This window comes from Mus pahari, chromosome 5, assembly GCF_900095145.1.
Source record: "Mus pahari chromosome 5, PAHARI_EIJ_v1.1, whole genome shotgun sequence".
In the NCBI taxonomy this organism is placed as follows: Eukaryota; Metazoa; Chordata; class Mammalia; order Rodentia; family Muridae; genus Mus; species Mus pahari.
Window position 1 is genome coordinate 73975104 of NC_034594.1, and position 15613 is coordinate 73990716.

At 35.1% G+C, this 15613-nt stretch overlaps 1 protein-coding gene across 1 annotated transcript in view; it reads right to left on the bottom strand.

Moving 5' to 3' along the window:
- LOC110322431 (solute carrier organic anion transporter family member 6A1-like) overlaps nucleotides 1-15613 on the bottom strand; it is a 69776-nt gene that overhangs the window by 47015 nt on the left and 7148 nt on the right. The window contains exons 3-4 of the mRNA XM_021199102.1: nucleotides 14871-15059; nucleotides 13428-13524 (exon numbers count right to left, since the gene is read on the bottom strand). Coding sequence (XP_021054761.1) covers nucleotides 13428-13524; nucleotides 14871-15059 — 286 coding nt within the window. The remainder of the gene's footprint in view (nucleotides 1-13427; nucleotides 13525-14870; nucleotides 15060-15613) is intronic.

A 15613-nucleotide genomic window follows, 5' to 3' on the forward strand; every position in this document is an offset into this window, starting at 1 on the left:
TCTCCCTCTCAAGAGTATAAAAGCTTTGCTACAGAAGGATCCTGTTTGTGTGCCGCGTCGTTCTTGCTGGCGAGACGGTTGGCGCGGGACACAGGTCCTCTGAAAGAACAAGTGCTCACTAAGGCTGACCCATGTCTTCAGCTTCAAAGTGTGTCTGTGTGTGTATATGTGTGTATGTACTTGTTTGTACACAAGAAGTGAACTATACAATAAAGTTTCAAATACTAAAAATGAGTTTTTAATACTGAAATAAGAATATATCATGGGGTAGAATAGGGTATAAAAGAAAAAAAAGGTGTAACTATGAGGATATTTAATTACAAAATTCCTTATTGTTAATAATTGCTTTAAAGTACATAAAATGTAACCAAACACCAAATTAACAAACATCTCAATATTTATAAATTGTTATGTCAAAACCTCAACCCCTCTTCATAATAAATAAAAAATAAATAAATAAATCATAAAAGAAAGTATGAGAAGAGCCATGTACCCTCAAGTATAATAGAAGTCATAAGCCATGGCTGCAGGAAGGATTGATCTAAACAAGGGCGGTCTGAAAGTCTTTCCTCTGCAGTTAAGAATGGAGAGTGAGTGTCGACTCTGCTCACTTACTCAAGAGAGCTCTTCTGTCCTAACCCAATAGCTGGATGAGGAAAAGAAATAGTAAAAAAAAAAATCATACATAGAAGGAGGAAAACTAATCTATTTAAAAGGATGAGATTCTATACTTAACATACTGAGATCTCTTGAGAGGTTACTATTGTAAATACATTTGGCATGGCAATAGAATAAAGAATTAGCATATAAAAAGTAATGGCTTTCCTAGAACCAATAATAAACATACTAAGAAAAACTTCAGGAAAACACTCACATTAACAGGTGAACGAAAACATTAACATAGAAAAAAAGAACCTCGGGGAAAACTTTGGAAGGTAAAAGTGTACTTTTACCACCAACCATAGTTGGTCAAGTACACACAACACCAGGAAAACTGTTAAGAACTGGAGAAGAAATAAAGGAAAACAATAAAAGATAGAATGTCCTCCATGTTCATGAGTTAACAGAATTAATATTGTGAAATTGTCATATTACTGAAACATTTCTATAGACACAATGCAATATTTATAAATGCATATGGGATTCTTCATAGTATCAGAAGACATAAGCTAAAATTAAGATGGAGACACAAGGACCCTAAACAGCCAAAGAATCTGAGAAAACACAATGCTGGAGAAATCTTGATACTGGATCTTAAATTGCACTGTGTTCTCATAGTGCCTAATATTGCATGGTATTTGGGCAGAAATAAACACAAGAACCTTGGAATAGAGATGGTAACAAACAAAAAACTGCACTGCAGATGTCTAATAGTGAACTAAGGGAGAAAAATCACAGGCTGGAATATAGACAGCTTCTTTAAAAACTGGTTCTGGGGAAAGTAGATGTCCATATGCAAAAGATGAAAGCAGATCTTTCTCTCTCACCCTAAAATCATTTAAAATGAACCAAAGGTCTTAATCAAATCCTGAAAATTTGAATCTAGCAGAGAAAAACTGAACAAAGAGACTCCAGGGCACAGACACAATCGGGGACTTCCATTGCACTGGGTATGGGGGTTCTACTTTCATTCCCTGAGGCTCTTCCTTCACCTTCTCAGGTTATCATTTGTCTTTCTTACTAAGTTTTCATTTTCAAAAAATGACAGTGCATCATCGAAGCTTGCTATGCAGCACTTGTAATTTATGTATTAGTTAACATATTTGTGTATTGACTAAATTTAAGAAAGTTGTTAATTTTATTGTTTTCCGTTATAGTGTTTCTTCTAAAAAGGTTACACCTGGTGTATATGGCTTATATTATTAAATTCCACGATGGTGCTCCAGACTTTTAAATTATTTTAGCTATGAGTTTTGCATTTTTACTTTTTCTTAGTAACTTCAGTTTGAGTAGCATATTTATTATTTCTTGTGGGGTAGATTTGCTTATCTTTAAAACAATTAAGTATAGTTAATTTTTTTAATCAACTCTATAAAAGTATTTGGAAATTAATATGTATATATGTATATAGAGATATGTAACACCAAGACTGAAAAAACTGTGAATTTGAAAAAGAGTGAGAATGAGGAAAGAGACTTTGAAACAATGAAATTTTATTCTAATCTTAAAATATAAAATACAATAAATGTTGCCATATGTAAGTGTTTTCTGCTGAGAAGTGTGTTAGTGAGTAAACCTCAACTTTTACATGTTATTTTCATTCCCTTGAGAATAGATTTGTTACCTTTTATCTCTGAGAGCTAGATGATAGTATGATTTCCATAGACTTGGCAGATTGTAATCTGTTAGATGACATTTGACTGCCCTGTTCCTGAATATTTATATCTTTTTCATTTTAGTGATTTTTTTTCCTTTGAAAAAACCTTTTCTTATCTTTGACATATTAAAATCTCTCTTGAATTCTAACAATCACATTATCTGTTCTTTCCACTCGTTCTCAAATACGTTCGTATTCCACCTCAGTATTTTTATTCTTCTTCACCTGTATTTTCCAATTGCCTACTACAAGCTTAGTAACTCCTCCTTCTGTTGTATCTATTATGCTACTAATACTTTAATTTTACCTTGTGTAGTTTGCATATCAAGATGAATTTTTGGTTTGCATATCTATGTAAAATCTTCTCTGGAAACATGAAATCATATGTCCATACTTTAAAAAAAAACATTTGTGTGTGTGTGTGTGTGTGTGTGTGTGTGTGCATAAACCATTGTCTGTGGAAACTAAAGGTACATGCAGTTGTGACCTAAGTCATGTCTTTTCCAAGAGTGGTATGTATTTTTAACTGCTAATACATATCTTTAGCACCTTATTTTCAAATTTTTTCTCCAGAGGAACTTCCACAATAATGGTACAAGTATATATTGCCACCAGTAGTGAACAAAGGTTTTGCTTTCCCCACATCCTCCTGAGCACTTATTCCCATGAATATAGCTATTCTAATTAAGATGAAAGGCAGGTTCAGTTTACATTTTTGTAATGGGAGAGGATGTGAAACGTTTCTCAAATACACTTTGTCCATTTGTACTTTTAAAGGAACATATTATTTAAATTTTTAATATGTGTTCTAATAGTGAACACATAGACTTCTCTCTGCCTACATTTGCTTTTTGTCTGCTTGTTTTGGCCCCCAAAACAAATCTGTCACTTCACGGGACTTAGAGCCTACTTCTTCAAGACTCAACATATAGTGAAGACCATCTAAAACATCCAGCCTCATGGAGTGAATAACTACTGATCTTCTACTCATAGGCAATTATCAATAGATGAGCTAGAATACGTGTGTGTGTGTGCATATATATATATATATATATATATATATATATATATATCCTGTACTATATATAAAATATATTATATATGCTCCTATATATAAATGTAATAAATAAAATGTAATATAATATAAATTATAATATAATATAATATAATTTATTATAGCATAATTTATGTGATAAATAATATAATTCATATATAATACATAATATAAACAATATTACATAGTTCATAATATATAGCATATATAATTTAATTATTGATATATCATTAATAAATAACAATAGTTAATTTAAATGATCAATTAATATAATTTGCTTATTTTATTTAGTTAATAAATTGCATGTGTTTGTACTTTCTATCAGGTGGGACCTGATTCTAAAGAAATGCCTTGATCTTGTATCCCGGGTCCCTCAGAGACCAGTTTGCTCAGGAGAGTAGGCAGGCTGCAGAAGCAACATACCTTCTTGGACAGGGTTCCTTTCAGGCACTCATCTTCAGCCAGGAGGCAGAGCTGAGCTCCAGACCTCTGTGCAACTTCCCTGCCAGAGGAAAGCTTGCCTGCAGAGAGTGCTCTGACACTGAGACTCAGAAGAGAGTTGGACTCCCAGGAGTGCTGACAGAGGCTAAAAGAATCACAAGAGGAACAAGCTCCAGCCAGAGACAGCTACTAACACCAGAGATTAACAGATGGTGAAAGATAAAATATAATAATCTTAGTAACAGAAACTCGGCATCATCAGAATCCAGCACTCCTACCACAGTCAGTCCTGGATAACCCAACACACCTGAAAAAGCAAGATTTGGATTTAAAATAATTATCTCATAATGCTGGTAGAGGATTTTTTAAAATTATTTTATTAGATATTTTCTTCATTTACATTTCAAATGCTATCCCGAATGTCCCCTATACCTTCCTCCCACCCTGTTCCCCTGCTCACTCATACCCACTTCTTGACCCTGGCATTCCCATGTATGGGACATATAAAGTTTTGAAGAACAAAGGGCCTCTCTTCCCAACGATGGCCGACTAGGCCATCTTCTGCTATATATGCAACTAGAGACACGAGCTCTGTGGGTACCGATTAGTTCATATTGTTGTTCCACCTATAGGGTTGCAGACCCCTTCAGTTCCATTGGTAATTTCTCTAGCTCCTCCATTGTGGTCTCTGTGTTCTATTCTATAGATGAATGTGGGCATCCACTTCTATATTTGCCAGGCACAGGTATAGCCTCCGAAGAGATAGCTATATCAGAGTCCTTTCAGCAAGATCTTACTGGCATATGCAATAGTGTCTGCATTTGGTGGCTGATTATGGGATGGACCCCCGGGTGGGGCATTCTCTGGATATTCCATCATTTTATCTTCATTCCAAACTTTGTCTCTACATCTTCTTTCATGGGTATTTTATTCCCTATTTTGGGGAGGAATGAAGTATCACGTGTTGGTCTTCCTTCTTCTTGATTTTCTTGTGTTTTGGAGATTGTATCTTGGGTATTCTAGGTTTTTGGGCAAATATCCACTTATCAATGAGTGCATATCAAGTGAGTTCTTTTGTGATTGGGTTACCTCACTCAGGATAATATCCTCTAGATACATCCATTTGCCTAAGAATTTCATAAATTCATTGTTTTTAATAGATGAGTAGTACTCCACATTTTCTGTATCCATTCCTCTGTTGAGGGACATCTGGGTTCTTTCCAGCTTCTGGCTATTTTATAAATAGGGCAGCTATGAACACAGTGGAGCGTGTGTCCTTATTTCCAGTTGAAACATCTTCTTGGTATATGCTGGCAGAGGATTTTAAGAAGGACATTAATAACTCACTTAAAGAAATACAGGAGACCACAGCTAAACAGGTACAAGGCCTTTAAGAGGAAGCACAAAAATCCCTTTAAAAATTACAGGAAANCACAACCAAACAGATGATGAAATTGAACAAAACCATCCAAGATCTAAAAATGGAAGTGGAAACAATAAAGAAAACAAAAGGTTGACAAGTCTGGAGATAGAAACCCTAGGAAAGAAATCAGGAACCATAGATTTGAGCATCAGCAACAGAATATAAGAGATGGAAGAATGAATATCAGGTGCAGAAGTTTTCATAGAGAACATGGACACAACAATCAAAGAAAATGCAAAATGTGAAAAGATACTAATTCTAAACATCCAGGAAATCCAGGACACAATGAGAAGACCAAACCTATGGATAATTGGAGTAGATGAGAACTAAGACTTCCAAATTAATGGACCAGTAAATATCTTCAACAAAATTATAGAAGAAATCTTCCCTAACCTAAAGAGAGAGATGCCCATGAACATACAAGAAGCCTACAGAACTCCAAATAGACTTGAACAGAAAAGAAATTCCTCCCCACACATAAAAATTAGAACAACAAATACAGTAAACAAAGATAGAATATTAAAAGCAGTAAGGGAAACAAGTCAAGTAACATATAAGGGCAGACATATTAGAATTACACCAGACTTCTCACCAGACACTGTAAAAGCCAGAAGATCCTGGGCAGATGTTATACGGACTCTAAGAGAAGTCAAATGCCAGCCCAGGCTACTAATACCCAGAAAAACTCTCAATTTGCACAGATGGAAAAACCAAAGTATTCCATAACAAAACCAAATTCACACAATATCTTTCCATGAATCCAGCCCTTCAAAAGATAATAAAGGGAAAACACCAGCACAAGAACAGATATTACGCCCTAGAAAAAGCAAGAAAGTAATCTTTCAACAAACCTAAAAGAAGAGAGCCGCAAGAATACAATCCCAACTCCAACAACAAATATAACAGAAAGCAACATTTACTTTTGCTTAATATCTCTTAATATCAATGGACTCAATTCTCCAATAAAAAGGCATAGACTAAGGGACTGGCTACACAAACAGGACCCAACATTTTGCTGCTTACAGGAAACTAACCTCAGGGAAAAAGACAGACACTACCTCGGAGTAAAAGACTGGAAAACAATTTTCCAAGCAAATGGTCCAAAGAAACAAGCTGGAGTAGCCATTCTAATATCGAATAAAATTGACTTCCAACCCAAAGTTATCAAAAAAGACATGGAGAGGCACTTCATACTCATCAAAGGTAAAATCTGCCAAGATGAACTCTTAATACTGAATATCTATCCTCCAAGTGTAAGGACAGTCACGTTCATTAAAGAAACTTTAGTAAAGCTGAAAGCACACATTGCACCTCACACAATAATATTGGGAGACTACAACACCTCACTCTCATCAATGGACAGATCCTGGAAACAGAAACTAAACAGAGACACATTGAAACTAACAGAAGTTATGAAACAAATGGATTTAACAGATCTCTACAGAACATTTTACCTTCTTCTCAGCACCTCATGGTACCTTCTCCAAAACTGACCATATAATTGGTCACAAAACAGGACTCAACAGATACAAAAATATTGAAATCATCCCATGCATCCTAACAGATCTCCACAGACTAAAGCTGACCTTCAATAACAATAGAAATATTAGAAAGCCAACATTCACGTGGAAGCTGAACAACACTCTACTCAATCATGATTTGGTAAAGGAAGAAAGAAATTAAAGACTTTTTAGAGTTTAATGAAAATGAAGGCACAACATAACCAAACTCATGGAACACAATGAAAGCATTCCTAAGAGGAAAACTCATAGCTCTGAGTGCATCCAAAAAGAAACTAGAGAGACAGCATACACTAGCAGTTTGACATCACACCTAAAAGGTCTAGAACAAAAGAAAGCAAATATAACCAAGAGGAGAAGACAGCAGTAAATGTTCAAACTCACGCTGAAATCAACCAAGAAACATAAAGAACTTTTCCAAGAATCAACCAAACCAGGAGATGGTTATTTAAGAAAATCAACAAGATAGATAAACCCATAGCCAGACAACCTAGAGTGCACAGGAACAGTATCCTAATTAACAAAGTTAGAAATGAAAAGAGAGAAATAACAACAGAAACTGAGGAAATCCAAAACATCATCAGATCCTACTACAAAATGCTATTCTCAACAAAACTGGAAAACCTGAATCAAATGGACAAAGTTCTAGACAGATACGAGGTACCAAAATTAAATCAGGATCCGATTAATGATCTAAACAATCCCATAATCCCCTAAAGAAAATAGAAGTAGTCACTAACAGTCTCCAAATCAAAAAAATCCCAGGACCAGATGGGTTTAGTGCAGAGTTCTATCAGACCTTTAAAAAAGATATAATTCCAATTCTCCTCAAATTATTACACAAAATAGAAACAGACCTGATAAAACAGCTTCAGTGAAGTAGCTGGATATAAAATTAACTCAAACAAATAAGTGACCTTTCTCTACACAAAGGATAAACAGGCTGAGAAAGAAATTAGGGAAACAACACCCTTCACAATAGTCACAAATAATATAAAATACCTTGGTGTGACTCTAAGAAAGTGAAAGATCTGTATGAAAAGAACTTCAAGTCTCTGAAGAAAGAAATCAAATAATATCTCAGAAGATAGAAAGATCTCCCATGCTCATGGATTGGCAGGATTAATATAGTAAAAATGGCTATCTTGCCGAAAGCAATCTACAGATTCAATGCAATGCCCATCATAATTCCACCTCAATTCTTCACCAAGTAAGAAAGGAAAATTTGCAAATTCATCTGGAATAATAAAAAACCTAGGATATCAAAAACTCTTCTCAACAACAAAAAAAAGAACCTCCGGTGGAATCACCATGCCTCACCTCATGCTTTACTACAGAGAAATTATGATTAAAAACTGCATCTGCATGGTACTGGTACAGCTACATACAGGTAGATACATGGAATTGAATTGAAGTCCCAGAAATGAACTCGCACATCTATGGTCACTTGATCTTTGACAAAGGAGCTAAAACCATCCAGTGGAAAAGAGGCAGCATTTTCAACAAATGGTGCTGGCACAACTGGCAGTTATCATGTAGAAGAATGCTAATTGATCCCTTCTTATTTCTTTGTACAAAGCTCAAGTCTAAGTGCATCAAGGAACTTCACACAAAACCAGAGACAGTGAAACTTATAGAGGAGAAAGTGGGGAAAAGCCTCAAAAATATGGGCACAGGGGCAAAAATTCCTGAACAGAACAGCAATGGCTTGTGCTATAAGATCGAGAATTGACAAATGGGACCTCATAAAACTGAAAAGCTTCTNTAAGGCAAAAGACATTGTCAATAAGACAAAAAGGCCACCAACAGATTGGGAAAGGATCTTTACCAATCCTAATCATATAGGGGACTAATATCCAATATATATGAAGAACTCAAGAAGATGAACTCCAGAAAATCAAATAACCCTATTAAAAAATGGGATACAGAGCTAAACAAAGAATTCTCAACTGAGGAATACCAAATGGCTGAGAAGCACCTGAAAAAAATGTTCAACATCCTTAATCATCAGGGAAATGCAAATCAAAACAACCCTGAGATTTTACCTCATACCAGTTAGAATGGCTAAGATAAAAAAATTCAGGTGACAGCAGATGCTGGCAAGGAAGTGGAGAAATAGGAATGGGATTGCAAGCTGGTACAACCACTCTGGAAATCAGTCTGGCAGTTCCTGAGAAAATTGGACATAGTACTACTGGAAGATCCAGCAATACCTCTTCTGGGCATATACCCAGAAGATGTTCCAACTTGTAATAAGGACACATGCTCCATTATTTTCATAGCACCCATATTTAGCCAGAAGCTAGAAAAAAACCCAGATGTCCCTCAACAGAGGAATGGATACAGAAAATGTGCTACATTTACACAATGGAGTACTATACAGCTATCAAAATCAATGAATTTGTGAAATTTTGGACAAATGGATGGATCTGTAGGATATCATCCTAAGTGAGGTAACCCAATCACAAAAGACCTCACATGATATGCACTCACTGATAAGCAGATATTAACCCAGAAACTTAGAATATCCAAGATACTATTTATAAAACACATGAAACTCAAAAAGAAGGATGACAAAATTGTGGATACTTTGCTCCTTCTTAGAAGGGGAGCAAAATACCCATGTAAGGAGTTACAGAGACAAAGCTATGAGTTGTGAGGGAAGAAAGGACCATCCAGAGACTGCCCCACCTGAGGATTCATCCCATATACAACCACCAGACACAGACATTATTGCATATGCCAGCAACATTTTGCTGACAGGACCTACATTCAGCTTTCCCAAGATTCTACTTTTAATGTAATGTAGGTTTTTCAGCAATACAATGGACATACAGATGCAAACATCCTCAATAAAATGCTTACAAACTGAGTACAAGAGCATACCCAAAAGATCATCCTCCATGATAAAGTAGGCTTAATCCCAGTGGTGCAGATATCATTCCACATATTTAATTCAATTACAAAAATCTGAATGACAAAAAGGCATGACCATTACATTAGATACAAAATTGGACATTGACAAATGCAACATCACTTTATGATAAAAGCCCTGGAGATTCTAATGATATAACTGACCCACCTCAGCTCAACAGAGGTGATTTACATCAAGCTCACATCTAACATCAACCTAAATAGAAAGAAAGTCAAAGCATGTCTATTAAAATTTGAACCAGGTACAAAGGACTCTTTCCATTCTTACTCATTTTAGTAATTAAAATCTAATCTAGAGCAGTAAGACAACTGAAGGAGATCAAAGGAAGACTTCAAACTGTCTTTATTTGCAGATTATATGCTTTATGAATAAAAGACCCAAAATAAACCATGAAGAAACTTCTGCTAATAAACACTTTTAGCAGACTAGCAGAAGGCAAAATCATCATAAAAAATTTAGCAGCCTTCCAATATACAAATAAAAAACCTGACCAAGAGAGAAATCAGTAAATCAAGACATTTCACAATAGGCTCGAAAAATCTCTTGAGTGAGAAACTTGTGTATTAAAAACTTAGTACATTAAGAAGAACAGAAGATGAGATCCCACCCCCTTATGGATAACAAAGATTAATAGAGTGAAAATTCCCATTCTAACAAAAGCAAACATCTGATTCAACAACAACAAAAACCATCAAAATTGCAACACCATTCTTTGCAAGTAAAAATTCAGTTTCATATGAAGACACACGCAAGCACACACACACACACACACACACACACACACANAGAATGGCTAAGATAAAAAAATTCAGGTGACAGCAGATGCTGGCAAGGAAGTGGAGAAATAGGAATGGGATTGCAAGCTGGTACAACCACTCTGGAAATCAGTCTGGCAGTTCCTGAGAAAATTGGACATAGTACTACTGGAAGATCCAGCAATACCTCTTCTGGGCATATACCCAGAAGATGTTCCAACTTGTAATAAGGACACATGCTCCATTATTTTCATAGCACCCATATTTAGCCAGAAGCTAGAAAAAAACCCAGATGTCCCTCAACAGAGGAATGGATACAGAAAATGTGCTACATTTACACAATGGAGTACTATACAGCTATCAAAATCAATGAATTTGTGAAATTTTGGACAAATGGATGGATCTGTAGGATATCATCCTAAGTGAGGTAACCCAATCACAAAAGACCTCACATGATATGCACTCACTGATAAGCAGATATTAACCCAGAAACTTAGAATATCCAAGATACTATTTATAAAACACATGAAACTCAAAAAGAAGGATGACAAAATTGTGGATACTTTGCTCCTTCTTAGAAGGGGAGCAAAATACCCATGTAAGGAGTTACAGAGACAAAGCTATGAGTTGTGAGGGAAGAAAGGACCATCCAGAGACTGCCCCACCTGAGGATTCATCCCATATACAACCACCAGACACAGACATTATTGCATATGCCAGCAACATTTTGCTGACAGGACCTACATTCAGCTTTCCCAAGATTCTACTTTTAATGTAATGTAGGTTTTTCAGCAATACAATGGACATACAGATGCAAACATCCTCAATAAAATGCTTACAAACTGAGTACAAGAGCATACCCAAAAGATCATCCTCCATGATAAAGTAGGCTTAATCCCAGTGGTGCAGATATCATTCCACATATTTAATTCAATTACAAAAATCTGAATGACAAAAAGGCATGACCATTACATTAGATACAAAATTGGACATTGACAAATGCAACATCACTTTATGATAAAAGCCCTGGAGATTCTAATGATATAACTGACCCACCTCAGCTCAACAGAGGTGATTTACATCAAGCTCACATCTAACATCAACCTAAATAGAAAGAAAGTCAAAGCATGTCTATTAAAATTTGAACCAGGTACAAAGGACTCTTTCCATTCTTACTCATTTTAGTAATTAAAATCTAATCTAGAGCAGTAAGACAACTGAAGGAGATCAAAGGAAGACTTCAAACTGTCTTTATTTGCAGATTATATGCTTTATGAATAAAAGACCCAAAATAAACCATGAAGAAACTTCTGCTAATAAACACTTTTAGCAGACTAGCAGAAGGCAAAATCATCATAAAAAATTTAGCAGCCTTCCAATATACAAATAAAAAACCTGACCAAGAGAGAAATCAGTAAATCAAGACATTTCACAATAGGCTCGAAAAATCTCTTGAGTGAGAAACTTGTGTATTAAAAACTTAGTACATTAAGAAGAACAGAAGATGAGATCCCACCCCCTTATGGATAACAAAGATTAATAGAGTGAAAATTCCCATTCTAACAAAAGCAAACATCTGATTCAACAACAACAAAAACCATCAAAATTGCAACACCATTCTTTGCAAGTAAAAATTCAGTTTCATATGAAGACACACGCAAGCACACACACACACACACACACACACACACACACAGACACACACACACACATGCAAGTGCACACATGTGTGTACATACACAGACATATAAATAAAACAGAAAAATAGCCCTAAAAAGAGAAAGAAGTGCTTAAGGTATTACCATTTTTGATTTCTAATTTTACTAGAATCTATCATAATGAAAACAGCATGTTATTGGCTTAAAAACAGACATATTGATTAATGGAATCAAATTGAAGTCCCAGACTTATTTCCACAGGTATAGACACCAGATTTGCTGCTAAGAAACCAAAAACATGCACTGGAGAAAAGATAGTATCTTTTTAAAAAATGGTGGTGGTAAATGCAAAGGGACCCATATCTGTCTTTTTGTAAGTGGAGCACTGATATCTAGTTGGGTTATTGTCTCCCCAAATATTTGATGACTTCATTTGAATTCATTTCATATTTATGCTTATTTTACAAAGCTTCTACTGTAGTGTGTTTCCATATGGGACATGATATTATGTCTTTTCTCTCTCATTCATTCATAAAACAAAACAAAATGAAACAACAACCACATAAAAATAAAAATCAAACAAACAAGCAAAAGCTCAATGATAAAAGAAATAAATTATAAAACATAACAAAATGAAAAAATATCCATTAAAAAACATGGAGTATTCTGCTAGTAGCCTTCAGGTGAAGATGCAGAACTCCCAGACCCTCCTGCACCAGGCCTGCCTAGAAGCTGCCCTGCTCCCACCTTGATGCTGATAGACTGAACCTCTGAACCTGTAAGCCAGCCAGTCCCAATAAAATGTGGTTCTTAAAAGAAAAATATAAATTGAGTTCATTTTCCTTTGGTAACAACTGTCCATGGGACCTACTGTAGAGTGTTGTTGTTACATGCAGTGACATTGTGCTGTAGAAAACATATTGTCCCTAGGTATAGCAACATGTGGGTAGGGAGGTAGCTGGGAGGAGTTTGGTACAAGCGAAGAATATGAACAGAATATATTACATGAGAAAAAGTTTTAATTAAGTAATAACCAAGATAAAACCTTCTATATATCATAAACATAATTACTGTTATTGTGGTGTATTGAATGAGTATTTTGTATTTTAACAACAAAATATAAAGTTAACACTTTTAATCATATTGATTGTACTTTAAACAGGAAAAATTCAAATGCACAGTATAAATGTACTTATGTTGTCATATATGTATATATCAGCTATATTTGCCATATTTTCTGTGTATTATTTATACACCACTGTAACTATTTAACAAACATTTTATACAATGTGAATTAAAAACAAAAGCAAATAGTATGACTTACATTTTGATTATTTTTTCTTTGGGGGGAGGCTGAAAATTCTGCAGTCCTCCTACCACACCCAGAATGTATCCCATCAGATTTGAAGCATGTCCAATCGCTTGAAAATGAACAGAGCACCAAAGAGCTTCAAAATCAAATTTGGTAATACAAAATACAAGTGATATCTGAAAGTTTTTCATGCTGTTCTCTAGTACTTGACAGACAGAAGATGGATAGAAAAAGAGGAAGAAACAAGAGTCAGTGTAAAAGAGTAGAAGAGAGGTAATTGTAAATACTTCTGGAATTTAGTCTAACCAATTTCAAATTTGTAAGAGAGGAAGGTGGTGAGGAGTCATCCAAGAGCTAATGATAGCCTTATAGTTGAAGCTAGTCATGAGCCACAATTGCTGCTTGGTTGGGAACAGTCAGTCTGCCCTGTTAGGACTCTACATTGCTTGAGCTGAGGCCTGTTTTTATCTCAAAAGTCAACAGTTTCACTCAGTGTCTAATGATTGTGAATGGTAATCATACCTAAGATGTCAGAGATCCATCTAGACTACTGTCTAACAGTACAACTAGGTGGCACATCTTCTTATCTAATGAGGTATTGGCTACTCATATAATTTAAAACTATGAACATAATTATATCTCATTTAATTAATTAATTTAATGTATCATAAATATATTTATTCAAAATGAGCATGAATAAACTATATTACTTTAGCATGTCATCACAGACATTTTCAAAGTAAATATAAAATAAGTTTATATTTTTAAAAATGAGCTCTGATATCTCTGTGAAAATACTTCTTTTTTTTTTTTTGGTTTTTCGAGACAGGGTTTCTCTGTGTAGTCCTGGCTGTCCTGGAACTCACTCTGTAGACCAGGCTGGCCTCGAACTCAGAAATCCGCCTGCCTCTGCCTCCTGAGTGCTGGGATTAAAGGCATGTGCCACCACGCCCGGCCCAAAAATACTTCTTAATTCTGACCTACCAGGACCAGAATTTATGACTGGTTACCAGATAGATTATTTGGGAGTGAATAAATGCTTACTTAATGTATGACACAGTTTACATAAGACATTGTAAATGGAAGAGATGGTACCATGTGCAGCTATCTCCTTCTCTCCCCACTTTACCCTACTCTCTATTCTTTCCTTGATTCTCCATAAAACTCCACACTCCCTTGGGGAAAGAGAAACCGAGACGGAAAGAAAAAATTTGAAACTTAAAACATACATATACTTTCTATTCCTGTAAAACTTTTCAGTGTCATTTAAATGCTTCACTGTTTCAAATCTCATGATTAGAAATATCAATGTGATTTTGAAGTTCTGCAAATGAGTCCTCACTACTTAGTACAGTGTTATCACAGCACCAACAGTACTTATCTATCAGTTAAAACACACAGGAATTGGATAATTATTAAAAAAGGGCCATACATAATTTAAAACAAATAACTTGCCTAAATAGAAGCCGCATGAACTTGTGGGAATGTGGTCAAAAATGAAGGTTATGCCAAGGATATAAATTAGCATCCCTGATAGTCCATGGAAACACTGCCCGGCGATGTGGAAATAGATACATTTTGATCTGTTCAGAACTGAGTTTCCACAAATTATATTTCTCTTTTTATTTTCTTCTATGCACAACTCTTTTGAAAGATAAGAAATATATTTTACTTAATTGAGTTCAAAATTAAATGCACAATTAATTTTCTATTGCTACTAGCACATGCTTTTCTCACTAGATTGAGTATAGTCATACAATCAATTTCTAATTTTCCTCTAAATAGAAATAGAACAGTAAAAGAAAATGGTCATAAATACAGGAAGAAATGCACATATTATGAAATGGTGTGGTTATTTAGCTGCACAGGATTACATGTACACAGATATTCTTATATACATGCATATTTACACATACATGATACATATTTCACTCATTTTCCAATACTTTGTATCCTGTTGTTCTGACACTTGTCTCGAGAGTCTTATTACCTGGTACTTTCTTTAGCAATCTTTAAATTACATGTACACTACTACTTTGACTAAACAATTGTCTATTTTAGACCTTTGAGCTTCTAAAATATACCCTTGTGGTTTGTATATAAAATGCCTCTCCAAAGTCTCATATGTTCAGAACTTAATTCCCTATTGATACTATTTGGAGAATTTCTAGAAGTGTGTGTATGTGTGTGGTGTGTGT